The following is a 20,172-nucleotide window of genomic DNA, read 5'->3' as shown; positions in this document are numbered from 1 at the left end:
TAGGCGAGACTGGCTCGCTTGGGAGAGTTTAACAAGTCTCGCCACTATTTTCCTGCAACAGTCCCTCATACCAGCTCAACCACAGATTCATACAACAGATTCATGCATTCCAAATCAGTATAGCATCACATCACCCATAGAAACTTAAATTGACAGCCAAACGACGAGGAAAACAGGACAAATGAGCAAGGTCTTAGCTTCCCTACCTGGAAAAATGGCAAGCACGAGATCTCGATTCTAAACAGTAGGGAACGTCAACTCAAAGGGCGATTCAAGGTGCTGGAAAGAAACGAGCAACAGGGAAATGAGTAGCCCAACGTAACAGTAGCAGAACAATAAGTACAGTTGGAAGGATACTTACGTAGAATATGGAAACGAGTTTGAGCTTTGTTCGATCGGGAAAATGTAAACCCTAGCAGAGGTCTTTACGGCAGCGGAGGGAGACATCACAAATCTAGGTTTCTGAAAAAGAGTAGAAGTGTGAATTAGGGCAACACGAATGGCTTTTATCCTATGGGCCAGCCTTTAGGCCCAACTGCTATAGGGCAGCCCTTAGAATGAGGGAGCAGAATAAATGGGCCTTACATTCCCTCCAACAACAAAAATTTTTGACCTCGAAAATGAAACTTACCAGGCAAAAAGGTGAGGATGTGATTTCCTCATGTCCTCCTCCAACTCCCAAGACGAGTCACCCGTTCTCTGATCCCAGATGACTTTAACCAGGCGGACTTCCTTTCCTCGGTGCTCCTCAACTTTGCTATCCTCTAGAGCGACGGGTGTGACTTCCACTGTGAGGTCTTCCCTAATCTGTATATCCTCGGCTTCCAACACATGCGCCGGGTCAAACACGTACTTCCTCAATTGTGAGACGTGAAACACTGGGTGAAGGTTTGCAAAACTGTGGGGGTAAGGCTATCTCATAGGCCACTGGTCCAATCCTTCTCGTGATCTGATATGGGCCAAGGAATTTAGGAGAAATTTTCTTCGAGCGGAGAGCCCTTCCCACACTAGTGGTTCGGGTCACCCTCAAGAATACATGATCACCAGCTGCAAATTCCAAGGGCCTCCTCCTACGGTCTGCATAGGCCTTCTGTCTACTCTGAGAAGCCTGCATTTTGTTCCTCACCATCCTCACTTTCTCCGTGGTCTACTTTAACAATTCGGGTCCAACCAATACCGCTTCCCCATCCTGATACCAACAGAGAGGAGTCCTACACCTCCTTCCATAAAGAGCCTCGTATGGCGCCATGCCAATGCTCGCATGAAAACTATTGTTGTAGGTGAACTCAATCAAAGGTAATACCTCATCCCAAGCACCCAGGTGGTCTAATATGCATGTCCTCAACAAATCCTCTAACGATTGAATCGTCCTCGTGGATTGGCCATCAGTCTGAGGGTGATAAGCTGAACTCATGGTGAGCTTGCTACCCATAGCACTCTGTAGCGTCTGCCAAAAACGAGACGTGAACCGCGGGTCTCTGTCGGAAACTATGCTCGAAGGCACCCCATGAAGCCTTATTATCTCTCTAATGTACAGTTGGGCCAACTTGGCCATCGACATCCTCAAGTTCATCGCCAAGAAGTGAGCACTCTTGGTCGGTCCACTATGACCTAGATGGTGTCGTTTTCTCTAAAAGTTCGTGGCAAATGGGTCACAAAGTCCATCGAGATGTTGTCCCATTTCCACACCGGTACCTCCAACGACTGTAGAATCCCACCAGGTCTCTGATGTTCCACCTTCGCCTTCTGACACGTTAAGCATGCTGATACAAACTGAGCCACATCTTTCTTCATCCCTTGCCACCAGAAGGTTTCTTTGAGATCTTGGTACATCTTAGTCATGCCAGGGTGCAAACTAAGACGACTCTTATGTCCTTCCTCCAGAATTAACTTCTTCACCTCAACGTCATTAGGTACACAAATCCTACCCTGAAATCTCAAGATGTCATCATTGCTCAAAGTGAAATCTCTAGTCTCCTCTGACCCAAGTTGTTCTCTGACTCTGTTTAGACCAGCATCCAACAAATGTCTCTCTCTAACTGAGTCCAAAAATTCACTAAATATAGTAAGGGTACTACACCTAATGGACTCAGACCCTAACTCCACCTGTAGCCTTATGTCTCTGAACTTCTCTAGTAGTTCCACCTCCTTAATCATAAGATGTGCTATATGTACAGTCTTCCTACTCAGGGCATCTGCTACCACATTCACTAACACAAAAAAGCCCTATAACGTCACCCATATAACGTCTGTCCAGAAAAAGTCCCACGTTAAAAATTACCGGTGGCATTTTTGTAAATTATTTGACTTTTTTAACGTCTGCCCATTCCAACATAAAAGTAATTTAACGTCTGACCCACAGTACCCCGACGTTATGTAAAAATTAACGTCTGAGCTCTCTGTCCCCGACTTAATTTAACGTCTGACCCACTCTGTCCCGACTTAATTTAACGTCTGACCCCCTCTGCACCAACGTTAAGTAATGTCTGACCACGTAGCCCCGACGTTAATTTTTGGGTTTTCTCTACGCGAAACGCATAAACCCTAATTGTTTCGTCGCGCCACCAATTTTTCGTGAAGCTTCTCCGTCGGCAACCACCATTCCGAGCTCCTCCAAGTAATTTTTGAACGTTTTTCACCACCAAATTTGTTGGGATTTGATTATGGATTGATTTTAGGCGTTTTGAATCGAATATTTTCCGTTTTCATCCTCATTTGCAGTGTTTCGCGATCCTTCCCGTCGGTGACCATTATTTTGACCTCCTCTAGGTGAGTTTCGAACATTTTTCACCACCAAACTAGTTGGTATTTGATTGTGGATTGATTTTAGGCGTTTTCAACTGAATATTATGCGTTTTCATCCCCATTTGCATCGTTTTGATATTATTTTGCTTGTTTTCTCTTTTTCATTGTATGTATGTAATTGCTTGTATTTTTTTATTTGCAATTATAATTTTTATCTTAGAATATTTTTTTTTTAGTTTTTTTGGCCTATTTCTTTTTTTAATTGAATTTTTATAATAATATTTGTAAAATTACGAAATAAAATTATATTTATTGTTATTTGTAAAATTGGACTAATTGTATTTGATTTTTTAATATTATTGTTGCATTAATTTTTATTTTATGTATGTAGATTTATTATAGATTCATTGTGGACCAAGGTCGATCTGCCGTATATGGATTCATTGAACCTCAAACCATTCAATCTTCGGGAAACTCACATGACCACATCAAACTTTATTTGCAAACATGGATGGTTGAGTCAAATAGAGAGATCTACTTTGCGCCATACATTGATGCGTATGTTTTTTTTCTAGTAATATTTTATGAAGTATTAGTAATTATTTTTGCTAAGTACTTGTGATTGATGGTAGGTATCATTGGCAACTATGTGTCATCATTCCAAGACAATGCACGGTTGTATGGTTTTATTTATGCCATAGGAAGATTCCATCTGCTTTGAAAAACATGTTACAAGAGTAAGTATTAATTTTTTTTCAATCATAACCTATGTATCTACTTAGTTATAAAAACTAACATATGTTTTATGTTTCCAAAATTTCATTAGAATTGTGAGTAAGCCTATAGGCCAAGTTAAAGTATTATATTCAAAGGTTAGAACTCATTTAGTTTAAAGTTATTAATTTTTGTATGTCAACTTATGACTTTGATATGTGTTTTATTTTATTTGTAATGTTTAGTGTAACAAGCAAGAAGATTAATGGGAATTGTGTATATTAGTTTAGAATATATGTTGAAACTTAAGTGTTATTAGATATAACTGTAACTCCATAATTGTGCTTAAATTATTATGAAACTGTTCTGGGAATTTGCTGATTTTCAGGTGTGGGAATATTGTAAAAACAACCAAATTAAAAAAAAACACAGAGCAGATTGACGTCTGGTGGTGCTCTGACAGACGTTATTTAACGTCTGAGCTTACTATGGCGGACGTTATTTAACGTCTGTCAGAGCCCAACAGAAGTCAAATTGCTCTATTTTTTTGGTTCCATTTAGCGCGAAAATTGACGTCTGCTGCTTTTGGCACCGACGTTGGATAACGTCGGACCCCTATTGCCCCGACGTTAAGTGACGTCTGTTTTGTTTTCCGACGTTATTTTAACGTCACCCAATACGACATCGGTGTTTGGGCAGACGTCAAAGGTCGAAAATATCGGACGTTAAAAGACTTTTCTGTGTTAGTGATTTGCCTTCCCCGGATGATATAGGAGCTCGAAGTCATAATCTTTCAGGAACTCCATCCACCTCCTCTGCCTCATGTTCAGCTCCTTCTGGTCAAACAAGTACTTTAAACTTTTGTGGTTGCTGAACACACGAAATTGAGCACCATAAAGATAATGCCTCCAAATCTTCAAGGCAAAGACTATCACTGCCAACTCCAGGTCATGAGTGGGGTAATTACGCTCATGCACCTTAAGTTGTCTCGAAGCATAAGCCACCGCCTTCTTTTCTTGCATCAAAACACAACCAAGTCTAAGATGAGACGTGTCGTAGTAGACCTCAAACGATTTCCCAACGTTCGGAATTACCAATATGGGGGCACTAGTCAACCTCCGTTTAAGCTCTTGAAAACTCTCTTCACACTTGTCTGTCCAAGTGAAAGGTTGGTCCTTCCGAGTAAGCAATGTCAAAGGTGCCACTACTTTGGAGAATCCTTCTATAAATCTCCTATAGTAGCCCGCTAACCCCACAAAGCTCTTGATTTCTGTGGCCGACTTAGGGCTTTCCCACTTAACCACTGCCTCAACCTTCGCTGGATCCACTGAAATACCCTGCGCCAATATCACGTGCCCCAAAAACTGAACTTCATCCATCCAGAACTCACACTTGGATAACTTGGCATAAAGTTGCTTCTCTCTTAAGACACCAAGCACCAACCTCATGTGTTCTGCATGCTCCTCTTGAGTTCTAGAATAGATAAGGATGTTGTCTATGAAGACTACGACAAACTTATCTAGGAAGGGCCAGAAGATCTTGTTCATGTAGTCCATGAACACTGCTGGAGCGTTGGTCACTCCAAACGGCATAACCACAAACTCATAGTGGCCATATCTGGACCTGAAAGCCGTCTTCTGTATATCATCAGCCTTCACCAAAATCTGATGATAACCCGATTGCAGGTCTATCTTCGATAATACAGACAACCCATGCAACTGATCCATCAAGTCATCAATTCTCGGGAGCGGATACTTGTTCTTGATAGTCATCTTGTTCAGTTGCCCGTAGTCCACACACAGATATGAACTCCTATCCTTCTTCTTTACCAATAGCACTGGCGCTCCCTAAGGCGAAGTGCTGGGCCGGATAAACTGCTTCGCCATCAATTCCTCTATTTGCTTCTTAAGTTCAACCAATTCTGCCGGAGCCATGCGATATAGGGCGATCGACACCGGGCCTGTCCCTGGTACTAGATCTATAGAGAACTCCACTTCTCTACTGGGAGGCAATCCTGGCACCTCCTCCGGGAATACATCTCCAAAATCCTGCACAACCGCTATCACTAACGTCGTCTCTCCTTTCTCCACCTCCAGATGTGTGAAGATCATGTAACACTGCGCGCCGTTATGTAGTTCCTTCATAACACCCTGAAAAGACACCAACTCAGGCTCCTCTACGTTGGGAAAAAGCAGGTTCTTCCCTCGACAATCTATAAGAACGCGATTGGCAGAGAGCCAATCCATTCCTAAGATTACCTCCAACTCTTGTAGAGGCAGACAAATTAGGTTCACCTTGTACCTGCGTCCCTCTACCTCCACTGGACACCTAGCACATAAGGACGATGTCTTGACCAAACCTGACGCCAGAGTAGACACTGCAAGCTCACACTATAGCTCGCGCATCGGCAGACCCAAGCGTTCCACACATGCATTTGACACAAAGGAGTGTGTCGCTCCAGAATCATACAACACACATCATCTCCTCCCAGAAATCATACAATAACCCATAACAAGGTTACCTGAACCTGCAGTCTCTGCTCCGGTCATGGCATAGACTCTGCCCGTCACCTGAGGCCTGTTGCCTTTATCTCTCCGCTGGTGCTGGTGAGGGGTCTGTACTGGAGGACGTGTTGCTGCCCTGGCAAGGTTGGGACAGTCCTTCCCAAAGTGGCCTTCCTTGCCACAGTTGTTGCACCTACGGTAACCCTCCATGCGTGGACAAGCACTCCTCAGGTGGGGTCCTCCGCATATGTAACACTGAACTCGGCCCTGCTGAGGAGAAAAGCTCCTAAACCCCTGAGGCTGATGGTGGGGTCTATCATATGGTCTCCTCCGCTACTCGTGTCTAGGCTTAGGCCCAGATGGTCCACCAATCCTCTAAGGCAGTTGTGGCTGTTGTGGGTGCTGGCGTTCCACCTCACGCTTCATCTTCTCCATCACCCTGGCCTTCTCCACCCGAGCGGCAAAGTCCTTGATGGACAAAGGAGCCACCATCAAGCGGATATCACCGCGAAGGCCATTCTCGAACTTACGGCATCTCCACTCCTCATCGAGCGGTAGAGTATAGAAGCGGCTGAGGTGCTTGAACCTCTCAGCATACTCTGTCACAGTCTTCCCTCCCTGGGTCAACTGGAGGAACTCCACCTCCTTGGCGTACCGGATGCTGTCTTGGAAGTACTTGGAGAGGAATCTATCTCTGAAAGCCTCCCATGTCACTGGCTCATCTCTCTCCTCCAGAATGGATTTGGTGTTGATCCACCATTGCTCCCCCTCCCCCGTGAGTATGTACCCAGAGAATGCCAACATGTTCTCCGCAGGGCACATCTTAGCATCATAGATGCGTTTTAGGTCCTTCAGCCATTGGTCTGCGGCATCAGGACTGGTCTTGTCGTCAAACTTCGCCGGGTGATGCTTTAGAAAGTCTTCCAAGCTCCACTCCCTAACTGTAGGTCGTGGCTCGGGGCCAAACACAGGGGTAGTCGCCCTGTTCTCCTCCAGCTGGCGGAGGGCCTCCATATGCTGCCGATGAGCATCCGCAGCAGCTACTCTTGCAGCTTCCATCTACTGCATCACCACTTGCTGCTGATCAAGCGACGCCGCCTGTCGTTGCATGGATGCCTCATGCTGATGCATCATCACAGTACTCTGGTGCGCCATAGCCGCTAACATGGCTTCTATAGTTCTCGCGATGTCCGGTGCATCGCCTTGGGAGGATTGAGTGTTCCTACGGTGAGGTGCCATAGCTCACTAGAATAGAGAAAATCACTTGGTTAGACTCGGTAAGATAGGATTTTAACTAAACACTCAGAGACACACATAGAAAGCTAAGTGGACAATCCAAGTCCACAGACCTAAGGAATGACCGCTCTAATACCATAAATGTAACACCTCATTTAATTGAGTACGCGAAATTAAAGGAAGCGTTACAAGAAAGATAACATAAAAGCGCGGTTTGGGAGCTTTAAAATCAACTCCATACAACCCATGGCACACCACGATGCCCAAAAGAAAACTAGATGAAAAGTAAGCAAAGTACGTAAATCTAAGGACGAACAAATACGTGCGTCGCAGCCTTAAATAAACTCATACGGAAAATATAAACTAGTCCACGCGGACTATGTAGCGGAATCTCCACCCCCTGTTGCCTACGGGTGTTCCTCGCATCTGCTCACACCAACAAGTTAATGATCATCGCAAAAGAGAGTACCACACAACAGATCACACAACAAAGAAAGTAGGGTAAGCTAGAGTACAGAGAGTTCATCTATCAAATCAGATATAATTCCACAATACCATACATTCAAATCAACCAAGCATATTATGACTGTTCACGCAATACACTATGACACAACTCGACTCATCCGGATACATATAACCATGGTCGGATTCAGCGGATGCTTGCACTTGTGGTGGATACCTCTACTCACCCCCGAGCTATGTGTTACAAATGTTACAATAAATCAATTTCCCTCACCACAAGGTTAGCCCTTAATGAATTTCAAGCCTCCTGCTACTCTCACCACAAGAGTCAGTCCGCTATGGGTGAGACTAACTGACTCCCTAGAGTGTCAAGATGCAACCTTACCTTGAATCCTTACCTAGTTATACAGATGGGGCACCACCATGGACACCCACTAACAAGGGCCATGGAATTACGTCCCGACCACTAAAGTGCGACCCTGGGAATCCCACCTAGAGAATCCCAAGGAATTACACACTGACACGGATCAAACTTCCTTAATCAACCAAACAGATTTATCATGCATACACACAATCATATACATACATCTCATACAGTTTCTCATGATGCATCGCCTTCGTATCCTCAACCAAGCCATACCGACTCTTTATTCTCGAACCAAAATATGGAACTCCATCTCATATCGTTACCGTGCCACATTGATACCAACCCTTTCATGTCTCATGTTGAATTCATACCAAACTCATCATTTCAATTTCATGAATCATCTCATACAATTTTTATGCTAAGATCGTACCAACCCATTATTCACAATTCATGATTTACCTCACACATGCATACTCATTTATCTCATACTCTCATCACAATACTTAATTCAAGCCATACATTCACCAACCAAGTAAGGAAAACAATCACACAGCGCCCTGCCTCGCCCAGCACCTCGCTTAGGCCGAAGGATCTTGCTCAGGTGAGACATGCTCGCTCAGGCGAGTCCCCTTCGCTTAGGCGAGGGCTCGAAAGGGCATTAGGAAAACCATGCGGGATCTCGCTTAGGCGAGACCCCTCTCGCCTGGGCGAGATACTCGCTCGCTCAAAGTAATGAACGAGTCGCCTGGGCGACCACTCGCGAAATAGGGTTTGGGCGAGTCCCTGCTCATCTCGCCTAGGCGAGACTGGCTCGCTTGGGCGAGTTTAGCAGGTCTCGCCACTGTTTTCCTGCAACACTCCCCCATACCAGCTCAACCACAGATTCATACGACAGATTCATGCATTCCAAATCAGTATAGCATCACATCACCCATACAAACTTAAATTGACAGCCAAACGACGAGGAAAACAGGACAAATGAGCAAGGTCTTAGCTTCCCTACCTGGAAAAATGGCAAGCACGAGATCTCGACTCTAAACAGCAGGGAACGTCAACTCAAATGGCGATTCAAGGTGCTGGAAAGAAACGAGCAACAGGGAAATGAGTAGCCCAACGTAACAGTAGCAGAACAATGAGTACAGTTGGAGGGATAGTTACGTAGAATATGGAAACGGGTTTGAGCTTTGTTCGATCGGGAAAATGTAAACCCTAGCAGAGCTCTTTACGACAGCGGAGGGAGACGGCATATATCTAGGTTTCTAAAAAAGAGTAGAAGTGTGAATTAGGGCAACACGAATGACTTTTATCCTATGGACCAACTTTTAGGTCCAACTGCTGTAGGGCAGCCCTTAGAATGAGGGAGCAGAATAAATGGGCCTTAGAGTCGCAAATTTCGGCATATTACAATAAACCATAATAAATGGAATGTATATATTAAGGGAAACACAATAATTGTACAATAAACCTGAAATATCAAGTTTTAAACCAAATATCATATAACAAATACTAACCAAATATCAAGTTTAAAATAAAGCTAAAGTATAGCACACTAACCTAAAGCTACATTTAAACCTCAAATAACAAATTTCTAAAAGTTATTTATAAAAATTCAAATAATCAGGAGAGAGCTGTGATTGTTGTGGAATTTCCTATTCTTGATAATTATGTTATTGATTTTTTTGGGTTGTTAAGGGTCGCATGGTAATTTCGTTGGTCTCGGTTGAAGAAGTGTTGTTGAAAGAAAGTTTGTGCATCAAAACAAAAGAACTACATATTTATGAGTACATTATATGATGAGTGCATATTTTGGGTCTCCTTTCAATCGGAATGGATAAGATATGTTCCTGATTTTCCCACAAGAAGAGGCGGGATGGCCATATTCTCTGTCAATTCAACGGTCTCTCTCCACATCTTCAAGCGTGAAACTGTTTTCTGTTTCAACATCTTCCGCCAACAGAGTCCAAGCTCATATTTAGACCCAAAATTTCAAAGTTTAAGGTCACTCGGTGGGGGAGAGATATAAAGTTTGTTTTGCAAAAACTATATAATATAAGTTTTTATTACAGTTAAATCATACTAATTCTTAAATTAGCTTGTTAGTGTGTGATAAAACTAATTATGTGGGAACTATAAATTGGTAGAGTAATAAATACGCAAGTTTATAAAACTTATATATGTTTGTAAGACAAAATTATATTTTATGTAATCATAATTATAATTTTTTATTTTAAAAAGTAATTAAATTTTTTATTAAACAGATTAGTATTTTTTTATTTTTAAAAAATTAAGTGTAATACATCATTTGGACAAAATATATTATTTTAGTTATTAATCAAATTTAATTTTACAAAGTTTTTATTGCTCAATTTAAACTAATGCCATGGAGTTTTTTTTATAATTTTTATTATCTTTAATTTTTAGATAAAAGCATGTGAGAAAATATTAGTTACTTTAATTTATAATATTGAATTTTCTGAATTTGAACTATATAACAAATGAAAAAAAGACCCAATAAATAATAAAAAGATTGTAATAATTAAGTAAATATTCAATTTATGCCTCGGTTGTTATTGACCCGAGGCAGTAAAGCCAGTTTATGTCTCGGTTGCTACTGACCCGAGGTAGTAAAGTGTCAACAATATTTTTTTCTTTTTTTTTTCGGACTCTATGGCTTCAGGTGTTAGGACCCGAGGCAGAAGATGGTGATATGCCTCAGTTTTCAATTGAATCGAGGCAAAAAGTGGGGTAAAAATCTCCAAAACCAGAAACAGTCCATCTCCTTCCTTTGATGCGCAAAAACCCTAACTCTCTTATTTCCCTCTTCGATCCTCTGCGTAAGTTTCATCAAGGAGTTGGAGAAGTGTAGCAATGGAGTGCTAAAGCATTGCATTATAAATGGGTTCGTGACATTGTTGTTTTTGTGACTCTTGTTGCATTGGATATGAAGTTCTGATGGAGGCGTTGCTATGCAATGAATCTCGCGATTAGGGGTTCGTGATGGCTTGGTTCAGATGTTGCAGCGTTGAGTTTTTTGGCGTGGTGGACGTGTGTTGGCGAGGTTCGTTGTGGTTCGTCTACGTGGAAGAATCCATGGCGCGTTCTGGATTGTTGGGTTCGTTCCGTCTTGCTGCAACGGGATTTTGGCAAAAAACTTGTTCGTTTCGTGAGTGCAGGTACGTGAACGAAGCTACACCAATGGTGGTTCGAAGGTACTGCATCGTTCTCGATCTACCTGTGGTCTCGATCTGCTCCGTCAGCATTGTTCCAACGTCGTTCGTGTGGTGAAGATGGTGTGGAAGGCCAGAGTGGAAGGTCGGAGAAGAAGAGAGAAAGATCATTTCTGCAACTTTTTTTTTTTAAATTTTTTTAACGCATATTATACCTCGGTTGCCATTAGAACCGAGGCAGTAATGATGGGATATGACTCGGTTGAAAATCGAGGCGGAAAGATGACCCTTTTTGTCTCGACTGAACATGCCTCAGGTCTTAAATCGAGGCCAAATTACCAAAATAACCGTTGCAAAAAGTCTTTCCTGCACTGATGACTATTTTTACTTATTTTATTAATTTTTTTTCTGTCGATCGAATTAGTTTAGTTAATTTATTTGTTTTGCTAATCTATATAAGCAAAGGGAAGGAGTGATATGATAAGGAAAAAAAAAATAGAATAATGTTAATAATTTATAATTATTTTATTTTAGTATACTTGTATTCAAATTAGTTATAATTACAACTTTCTTAAAACACAACTTCGGTAAGTTTTTTTTTTCTAAAATTTAAGTTGGTATATATGTAAGCATATATGAAATAAATATGAATTGACACTCAATTGTTTTGTTCACTTTATTTGAATTATAGAATTTAAAATATATGTACAATAATTTAAATTTTGAAATAGACCTGACAGTCCTTATAAACATATTAAATCAACTTATATAAACATAAAAAATTTCCAAATTAAAAAACAAAAAAAGGTTACGAGCAACGCAATGTTTGAGGGTAAAAATATTTAGTTATATATTATTAGAAATCTTTTTTTTCTTTACAAGTTTACCTTTACATGATGTTTTTTTCCACATAGAAGACACTTTCTCTTTACAAGTTGTCAAAGGGAAGACGATTTATATTTCTAGTCGAGAATTTAGCTTAATTAGTCGGATGGTATCCATTTTCATTCGGATGTTTTAATTTGATCCCCACTTTTAAAAAAAAATGTCAATTGTGTCTCAACTTTTGAAAAAGTGTCTCAATTAGGTCATGTTCAGAAGAAGATTATTAACACCATTAATAGCGTACCATGTGTCGATCTCTAGTTTTTTTCATTTTTTTATTTTTTTTTAATTTTAATTTTTTTGAATTTTTTTTACCATGTGTCAGGTCCTTGGTGTGCATTAATTATTGATATATTTGAATGTGAGACGTGATAATGTAATCCTAAAATTATAGGAATTACCACACATATGCATTTGGTTGTGCATTTGACTTGGTAATTGATGAGTTGTGGGTTCAATCCTTGCCAAGAACAATTTACTCTCTTTTTGCAAAATTTTTCTTGGCATGAATATGAAAGGGTTTAGGAACCCTAGCCACCAAGAAAGGCAGCCTAGAGGACTGAAAAATATTTTGTAATGGGTATTGAAAGACAATTAAACCACATTCTCATTGAATTTTCATTTTAAAGTGTTAAAGGGTAATTAAGAAAGGATTAACTTTGAGAGAGGGAGAGTAATTAGAGAGAGGGACCTGGAATTGTGGTGTGAAGGTTGGGCAACGGTGTTCTGGCATTTGGCACGTACTGCAGAGAGGAATTGGAGTGGAAAACAATTCGTGGGGGGTGTAAGCAAGGGACAAGAGTGTTTTTGGGGTTGGAGACACATCAAATTTGTGTTTTAGCAAGGAATCCAGGTAAGAGGAGTCATTTTAAGCATTTTAATTCGTGAATAATTGTACTGTGAATTAGATGAATTGAATTGCATGAAAACCCTGCTAAATCACGCTGTTTTCACAAAATTATGGGTTCTCGCCCATAAACTGCCTGGCGGGCATGAAGGTGCCACCAGGCGGCATAACAGTTTTAATCTAGTTCCTGGGTTCTGTCTCGAGTTGCTTGGCGGAGGGTTGAAATTCGCTAGGCGGTACATGATGATTGTTGTTGTTCTGCTTTGTTTTCGTGATTTTTGTCATGTGTTGAGGTCCATTGGGATATGTTTGCCTAATTGAATGTTGATTATGCTTGTATGTTGTTGCTTGGAGTGTTTGGAATTCGGATTGGGATTAAGAACTTTAAGGGCTCATTTACGCGAGGGATGGAGTATACATTCTGGAAAATTTGATGTTCGTGATGCATTAATTAAAATAGTATGAGATTATGGAGTGGATTAGTAGCATAAAATTATATTGTTCTGAAATATTTCTGCGAGGTGGTTGGTTGAAAAATAGAGGAGAGGGACTGGGTTCGCAGGTGTAAGAAACCTGGGATTTTACCCAGGCACTGACGTGCCGCTTGGCAGCATCTCATTAGCCGTCAGGCGATGGGCAGCTAAACAACTCTGTGGGGAGAAATTTGGTACAATGGACGCAATGTGGATTATAGGTGAGTTGGTTTGGGAGAAAAGTTAGCTTGTCTGGAGGAAATATAGGGGAATAGGATGTGGTTATGGCTATATGTAGTGCATTGATTTGAGTGTGCAATTGGAATGGTGAGTAGATAACCGTGAGTCTTGGTATGATGGTTAAAACTGATTGAACGATAAAAGAATGTATTAAACAGGTTAAGCATAGGAATTGGAGCTGAATGGAATTATGTAACCGTGAGTACAAATTACTTTGGTAAGAGTTTGTATAGTCTGTGGTGGAGGAAGAATTATATATTTCAGAACTAAGTAAGTTCAATTGGACAGATTAGCCAATTCTCTTAAGTTTGATTAAACAATTATGTTTGAGGGAAGAACTTGGTTAATCAAATGGTAAGAATAAAAGAACCTATGAATGAGATATAGGAAATTAAAGTGATGGTGGACGGTTGGGAAACTAGTAAGCCCATAAAAGCAAAGGCGCGATATATCTTAGAGAAATATGTATTATAGGACCAACAAAATTGAGTGCCAAAACCAGCAGCAGAGTGCCTCTGGTATGGCGCTTTGTAGCTTGTTGATACCCGTCAGGTGATAGGAACAACGAGAGAGGTCCCCGCACCGCGTGGCACCTGGCGGCAAGGTGTGCTCCGCCAGGCGGTGACTGTAAAACAGTGGGTCTGGGAAAGCGCTGGCGCTTGGTGGTGAGGAGGTTCTGCCAGGCGGTCTGGGCTGGTTTTGCTTGGCGGCTCTTAGGGCTGTGCTAGACAATAAATTCTGCAGTCTTTGTTTTGTATGTGTATTGCATTGTGCATTGATGTTATACTTGGATCGGGTGATGTTGTGTCATGAGCGGGTAGGTTTATGGACGGTGGTGAACATGTGATGATATGAGCGGCGAGGTTCATATCCAGTTACTCTCGCGTAGGGATACGAGCGAGGTAGGTTCGTAGGTTCCGTGCTCATGCTTGAGAGATGCTGCTGCGGGGAGGTACATGGTTGGTGGATCACATGTGTTGGACTACGGGCGGGCAGGTCCGTAGATCAAGACTACGAGCGGGGAGGTTCGTAGAGCAGAACTACGAGCGGGGAGTTTCGTAGAGGCAGGACCACGAGCGGGCAGGTTCGTGTGAGCATCAAATTCCTGTGTCCAAGGCTAACCATTTGTGTGATTTGAAGGCTGAAAAGTCTTGGGGTTAAGGTCTTGGCCAAGAACTAAGTAAAATGAAAAGATATGTGCATTTCTTATCTTGTGTTATTATATATGTTTTGTCTAATTTCATCAGCTCACCCTTTCTGTTTGTGTTTGGTGATAATCGTGTGATTTGTTACACGGGAGCAGATGTTGATACATGTGATGATGAGGATGATCAGACCACAGAGTGAGGGCTAGCAGGGATTACAGCTAGCGATTTTGTTATGTTTTTCATTATGAATAAGAATTTTGGAACTTGTAATACTTTTGTTATTTCTATTTTATAAAGTTTGGCGCGTGTTTACACATTTTAAATTTTCCCGCGTTTGGGAATAATAATTTTGAGACTTTTGAGATTCACTTTTCTATTCTTAATTATTTAATTAAGTAATATTCCGCATATCATCCTCAGACAGATGGGTAGTTAAAGCGGACAATCCAATCATTGAAGGATTTGTTATGAGCTTGTTTGTTGGATCATATGGAAGGTTGGAGTGAGATGCTTCCATTGGTGGAGTTCACATACAACAGCAACTACCACTCCAGTATAGGCATGGCATCATATGGGGCCTTGTATGGGCGACGATGTAGGACAACGCTATGTTGGAACCAGGATAGTGAATCCCTGGTATTGGGTCCAGAATTTCTACAGCAGACTTCTGAGAAGGTCAAGGCAATTCAGGAGCAAATGAGAGCTACTCAGAGCAAACAGAAGTTATACGCAAATAAGAGGAGGCGACCTCTAGAATTTGAGGCAGGAGATCATGTGTTTCTCAGAGTAACACCGACAGCGGGTATTGGAAGGGCTATCAAATCAAGGAAGTTAACTCTGAGGTTTGTTGGACCCTATCAGATATTGAGGAGGATTGGCGCTACAGCTTACGAAATTGCCCTGCCACCCCACTTGGCGAATCTGCATAATGTATTTCACGTTTCTTAGTTGAGGAAATACATAGCAGATCCATCGCATGTACTGGAGTCAGACGACATTCAGATTAGGGAAGACTTGACGGTTAACACCAGACCAATGCAGATTCTTGATTCTCAAGTGAAGAAGTTGCGAGGGAAGGAGATCAGGACAATGAAAGTGCTATGAGATGAAGCTACTCAGGAAATGACTTTGGAGATGGAGGATCGCGTGAGGCAATCATACCCGCACTTGTTTCCTGGTAAGTTCTATTTTCGAGGACGAAAATCTTTAAAGGTGGGGGAATGTAAGACCCGAGAAAATTAAATAATTAATTTAATTATTTAATAAATGCGGGTAATAGAAGTCTTTAAGGAAATTAATGTGGAGTGCTATGACGTGGAAAAGTACTAGCTCAAGTGGTTGAGAGTACTTTATTGTGTGTGAGGACTTGGGTTCATGTCCTGTGTATGCCAATTGTGTGTTATTTTCATCTGTGCATTATTTATTGATATATTTGAATGTCAGATGTGATAATGTAATCCTAAAATTATAAGAATTATCACAAATATGAATTGGTTGCGCATTTGACTTGGTATTTGATGGGTTGTGGGTTCAAACCTTGCTAAGAACATATTTACTTTGGGCTGCGAGGTTCTGGCATTTGGCACGTAGTGCAGAGAGGAATTGGAGTGGAAACCATTCTTAGGGGTGCAAGCAAGGGACAAGAGTGTTTTTGGGGTTGGAGACACATCAAATTCGTGTTTTAGTAAGGAATCCAAGTAAGGGGAGTTATTTTAAGCATTTTAATTCGTGAATAATTGTACTGCGAATTGGATGAATTGAATTGCATGAAAACCTTGCTAAATCACGCTGTTTTCACAAAATTATGGGTTCTCGCCCAGAAATCGCCTGGCGGCACCATAAAGGTGCCGCTAGGCGGCACAACAGTTTTAACCTAGTTTCTGGGTTCTATCTCGAGTTGCTTGGCGGAAGGTTGAAATTCTCCAGGCGGTACATGATGATTGTTGCTGTTCTGCTTTGTTTTCGTGATTTTCGTCATGTGTTGAGGTTCATTGGGATATGTTTGCCTAATTGAATGTTGATTATGCTTGTATGTTGTCGCTTGGAGTGTTTGGAATTCGGATTGTAATTAAGAACTTTAAGGGCTCATTTACGCGAGGGAAGGAGTATACATTCTAGAAAATTTGATGTTCGTGATGCATTAATTAAAATAGTATGAGATTATGGAATTGATTAGTAGCATGAAATTATATTGTTCTGAAATATTGATTCGAGGTGGTTGATTGAAAAATAGAGGAGTGGGATTGGGTTCGCAGGTGTAAGAAACCTGGGATTTTACCCAGGCATTGACGTGCCGCTTGGCAACATCTCATTAGCCGCCAAGCGATGGCAGCTGGACAACTCTGTGGGGAGAAATCTAGTACAGTGGACGCGAGGTGGATTATAGGTGAGTTGGTTTGGGAGAAAAGTTAGCTTGTTTGGAGGAAATATAGGGGAATAGGATGTGGTTATGGCTATATGTAGTGCATTGATTTGAGTGTGCAATTGGAATGGTGAGTAGATAACCGTGAGTCTTGGTATGATGGTTTAAACTGATTGAATGATAAAATAATGTATTAAACGGGTTAAGCATAGGAATTGGAGTTGAATAGAATTATGTAACCATGGAGTACAAAGTAATTTGGTAAGAGTTTGTATAGTCTGTGGTGGAGGAAGAATTATATATTTCAGAACTAAGTAAGTTGAATTGGACGGATTAGCCAATTCTCTTAAGTTTGATTGAACAATTATGTTTGAGGGAAGAACTTGGTGAATCAAATGGTAAGAATAAAAGAACCTATGAATGAGATATAGGAAATTAAAGTGATGGTGGACGGCTGGGAAACTAGTAAACCCATAAAAGCAAAGGCGCAATATATCTTAGAGAGATCTATATTATAGGACCAACAAAATTGAGTGCCAAAACCAGCAGCAGAGTGCCTATGGTATGGCGCTTGGTAGCTTGTTGATACCCGTCAGGTGATAGGAACAACGGGAGAGGTCCCTGCACCACGTGGCGCCAAACGGTCTGGGCTGGTTTCGCTTGGCGGCGCTTAGGGCTGCGGCAGACGATAAATTCTGCAGTCTTTGTTTTGTTTGTGTATTACATTGAGCATTGATGCTATACTTGGATCGGGAGATGCTGTGCCATGAACGGGTAAGTTTATGGATGGTGGTGAACATGTGATGATATGAGCGGGGAGGTTCATATCCAGTTACTCTCGCGTGGGGATATGAGCGAGGTAGGTTCGTATGTTCCGTGCTCATGCTTGAGAGATGCTGCATGCGGAGAGGTACGTGGCTGGTGGATCACATGTGTTGGACTACAGGCGGGCAAGTCCGTAGAGCAGGACTACGAGCGGGGAGGTTCGTAGAGGCATGACCACGAGCGGGCAAGTTCGTGTGAGCATCATATTCCCGTGTCCAAGGCTATCCATTTGTGTGATTTGAAGGCTGAAAAGTCTTGGGGTTAAGGTCTTGGCCAAGAACTAAGTAGAATGAAAAGATGGGTGTATTTCTTATCTTGTGTTATTATATATGTTTTGTCTAATTTCATCAGCTCACATTTTCTGTTTATGTTTGGCAATGATCGTGTGATTCGTTATACGAGAGTAGATGTTGATACAGGTGATGCTGAGGATGATTAGACCATGGAGTGAGGGCTAGCTGGGATTAGAGCTAGTGATTTTGTTATGTTTTTAATTTTGAATAAGAATTTTGGAACTTGTAATACTTTTGTTATTTCTATTTTATAAAGTTTGGTGCGTGTTTACACATTTTAAATTTTCCCGCATTTGGGAATAATAATTTTGAGACTTTTGAGATTCACTTTTCTATTCTTAATTATTTAATTAAGTAATATTCCTTAGGGATGTTACAAGTGCCATATGGCAAGGTATGTCACGTGTTAGTGTCATTAACAAGGGTCATGGTCTTGATTTCAATTTAGTGCCCACCTATGTCTATTTGTTTCAATTTAGTCCACACATATGTCTGTTTGTTTCAATTTAGTCCCTACATGTAACATCCCGGTTGGACATTACTAATTTAAATAATTAGAATAGGAAAAATTATGAAATCACATTTATAATAATTACTTTTCCCAAAACAAGGGAAAATTTACAACATTTATTATACCACAATAAATCAAAATCCACAAACTATGATTATCGATTACACACTCCGAGTCTAGTAAGATAAATGATTACAAAACGTTTAAAATTCATAAAACAAGAAAACATCATTGTACGTCCTGGCGACCAGGCTGCACCCGATCGGAAATGTTCATTCGGTTGAGGGTTACATGAAACCTCCCACATCACCTCGGAAGGTCCTCGGTTGAGGGCTCAGCAGGTTGGAAATGTTAGGCTGAGGGTTACATGAAACCTCCCACATCACCTCGGAAGGTCTTCGGTTGAGGGCTCAACAGGTCGGAAATGTTAGGCTGAGGGTTACATGAACACCCCACATCACCTCGGAAGGCCCTCGGCTGAGGGTTACACCATCGGTAAGAAGTTGGTTGATGCTTACACCAAAAGACCTGCAACATCCAAGCTTGGAAAATCGCGCATATAAGTCGGACAAAAAGGTATGTCTACTAAACCTAAGTTCCAGGAGAATTGTCTTAGAGAAAATAGTTTAGAGTCTACATTAGTTAGATCAAATTCCTTCACGAAACAATATAACGGTAAACACAATTACACATAACTCATAAAGTTCAAAGTGCTTCGAAGGAAGCAAAAGTGCGCTTCTACAAAGATACCCAAAGTTCGAGAAACATCAAAATACCAAAATAGATACAAGTCCTCTAAAGATGTACGCAAAATAAGAAGCCACAGGACATCAATCCTCAACTATATGCCCATCTACGACAACTTTGCAAACATCAGCACCAGATACATCAGCAGAAGGGCACAAGAGTCGCACATACTCCAAAGCAGCTTCAAAACCAAGACCATAAGTAGAAACGGCCTCATTAGCGAGCTTCTCCTCCAAAGCCCTCCAAGATCTCTCTTTCTCAGCAACCTCTTCCTCCATTCGACGTATAGTTGCTTCTAAGTCAGTCACTCGCTTATCGCTCTCCTCCAACTTCTGCTTAAACGCTTGGAGCTTCTCCACCTCAGCCACAAGACGAGCTACCTCCTCTTTTGCCAATGTCAACTCAGACCGAATAAGAGTCATCTCCTTGCTACGTTGATCATCGACCACACTTAAGCGGTTCATTTTACCGTAGAGAGCAGCTATCGATACACCCGCCTTGTGAAGAAATGCGTGAGCATCCTCCTGAAGGGAGGAAATTTCTTGGTTCAACAAACATTATAAATCCCCTTCGAAAATTTTATGAGAAAGGCTGTGAGCAGTATGGTTAAAGTTCGAGTCCCAAAAACTGTGACAAACGTTGCTTG

General features: G+C 41.3%; 1 protein-coding gene across 1 annotated transcript; it reads left to right on the top strand.

Moving 5' to 3' along the window:
- The first annotated feature begins 15,277 nt into the window (after positions 1-15,277).
- LOC114194846 lies at positions 15,278-15,892 on the top strand. Its single transcript, XM_028085256.1, has 2 exons — positions 15,278-15,630; positions 15,742-15,892. Exons 1-2 carry the CDS (start codon positions 15,278-15,280, stop codon positions 15,890-15,892), a joined length of 504 nt encoding a protein of 167 aa, XP_027941057.1.
- Positions 15,893-20,172: the final 4,280 nt, after the last annotated feature.

The sequence above is a fragment of the Vigna unguiculata genome, chromosome 8, assembly GCF_004118075.2.
Source record: "Vigna unguiculata cultivar IT97K-499-35 chromosome 8, ASM411807v1, whole genome shotgun sequence".
In the NCBI taxonomy this organism is placed as follows: Eukaryota; Viridiplantae; Streptophyta; class Magnoliopsida; order Fabales; family Fabaceae; genus Vigna; species Vigna unguiculata.
Note: the sequence above shows the minus strand (reverse complement) of the source record. Positions and strands in the feature narration are given on the sequence as shown.

Excerpts from the sequence above, each read along its gene's own strand:
- LOC114194846 (XM_028085256.1), top strand. The coding sequence starts at position 15,278 with ATGGAAGGTTGGAGTGAGATGCTTCCATTGGTGGAGTTCACATACAAC. Across the intron at positions 15,631-15,741 it reads TCAAGGAAGTTAACTCTGAG|GAAATACATAGCAGATCCAT; the intron begins GTTTGTTGGACC and ends TTCTTAGTTGAG.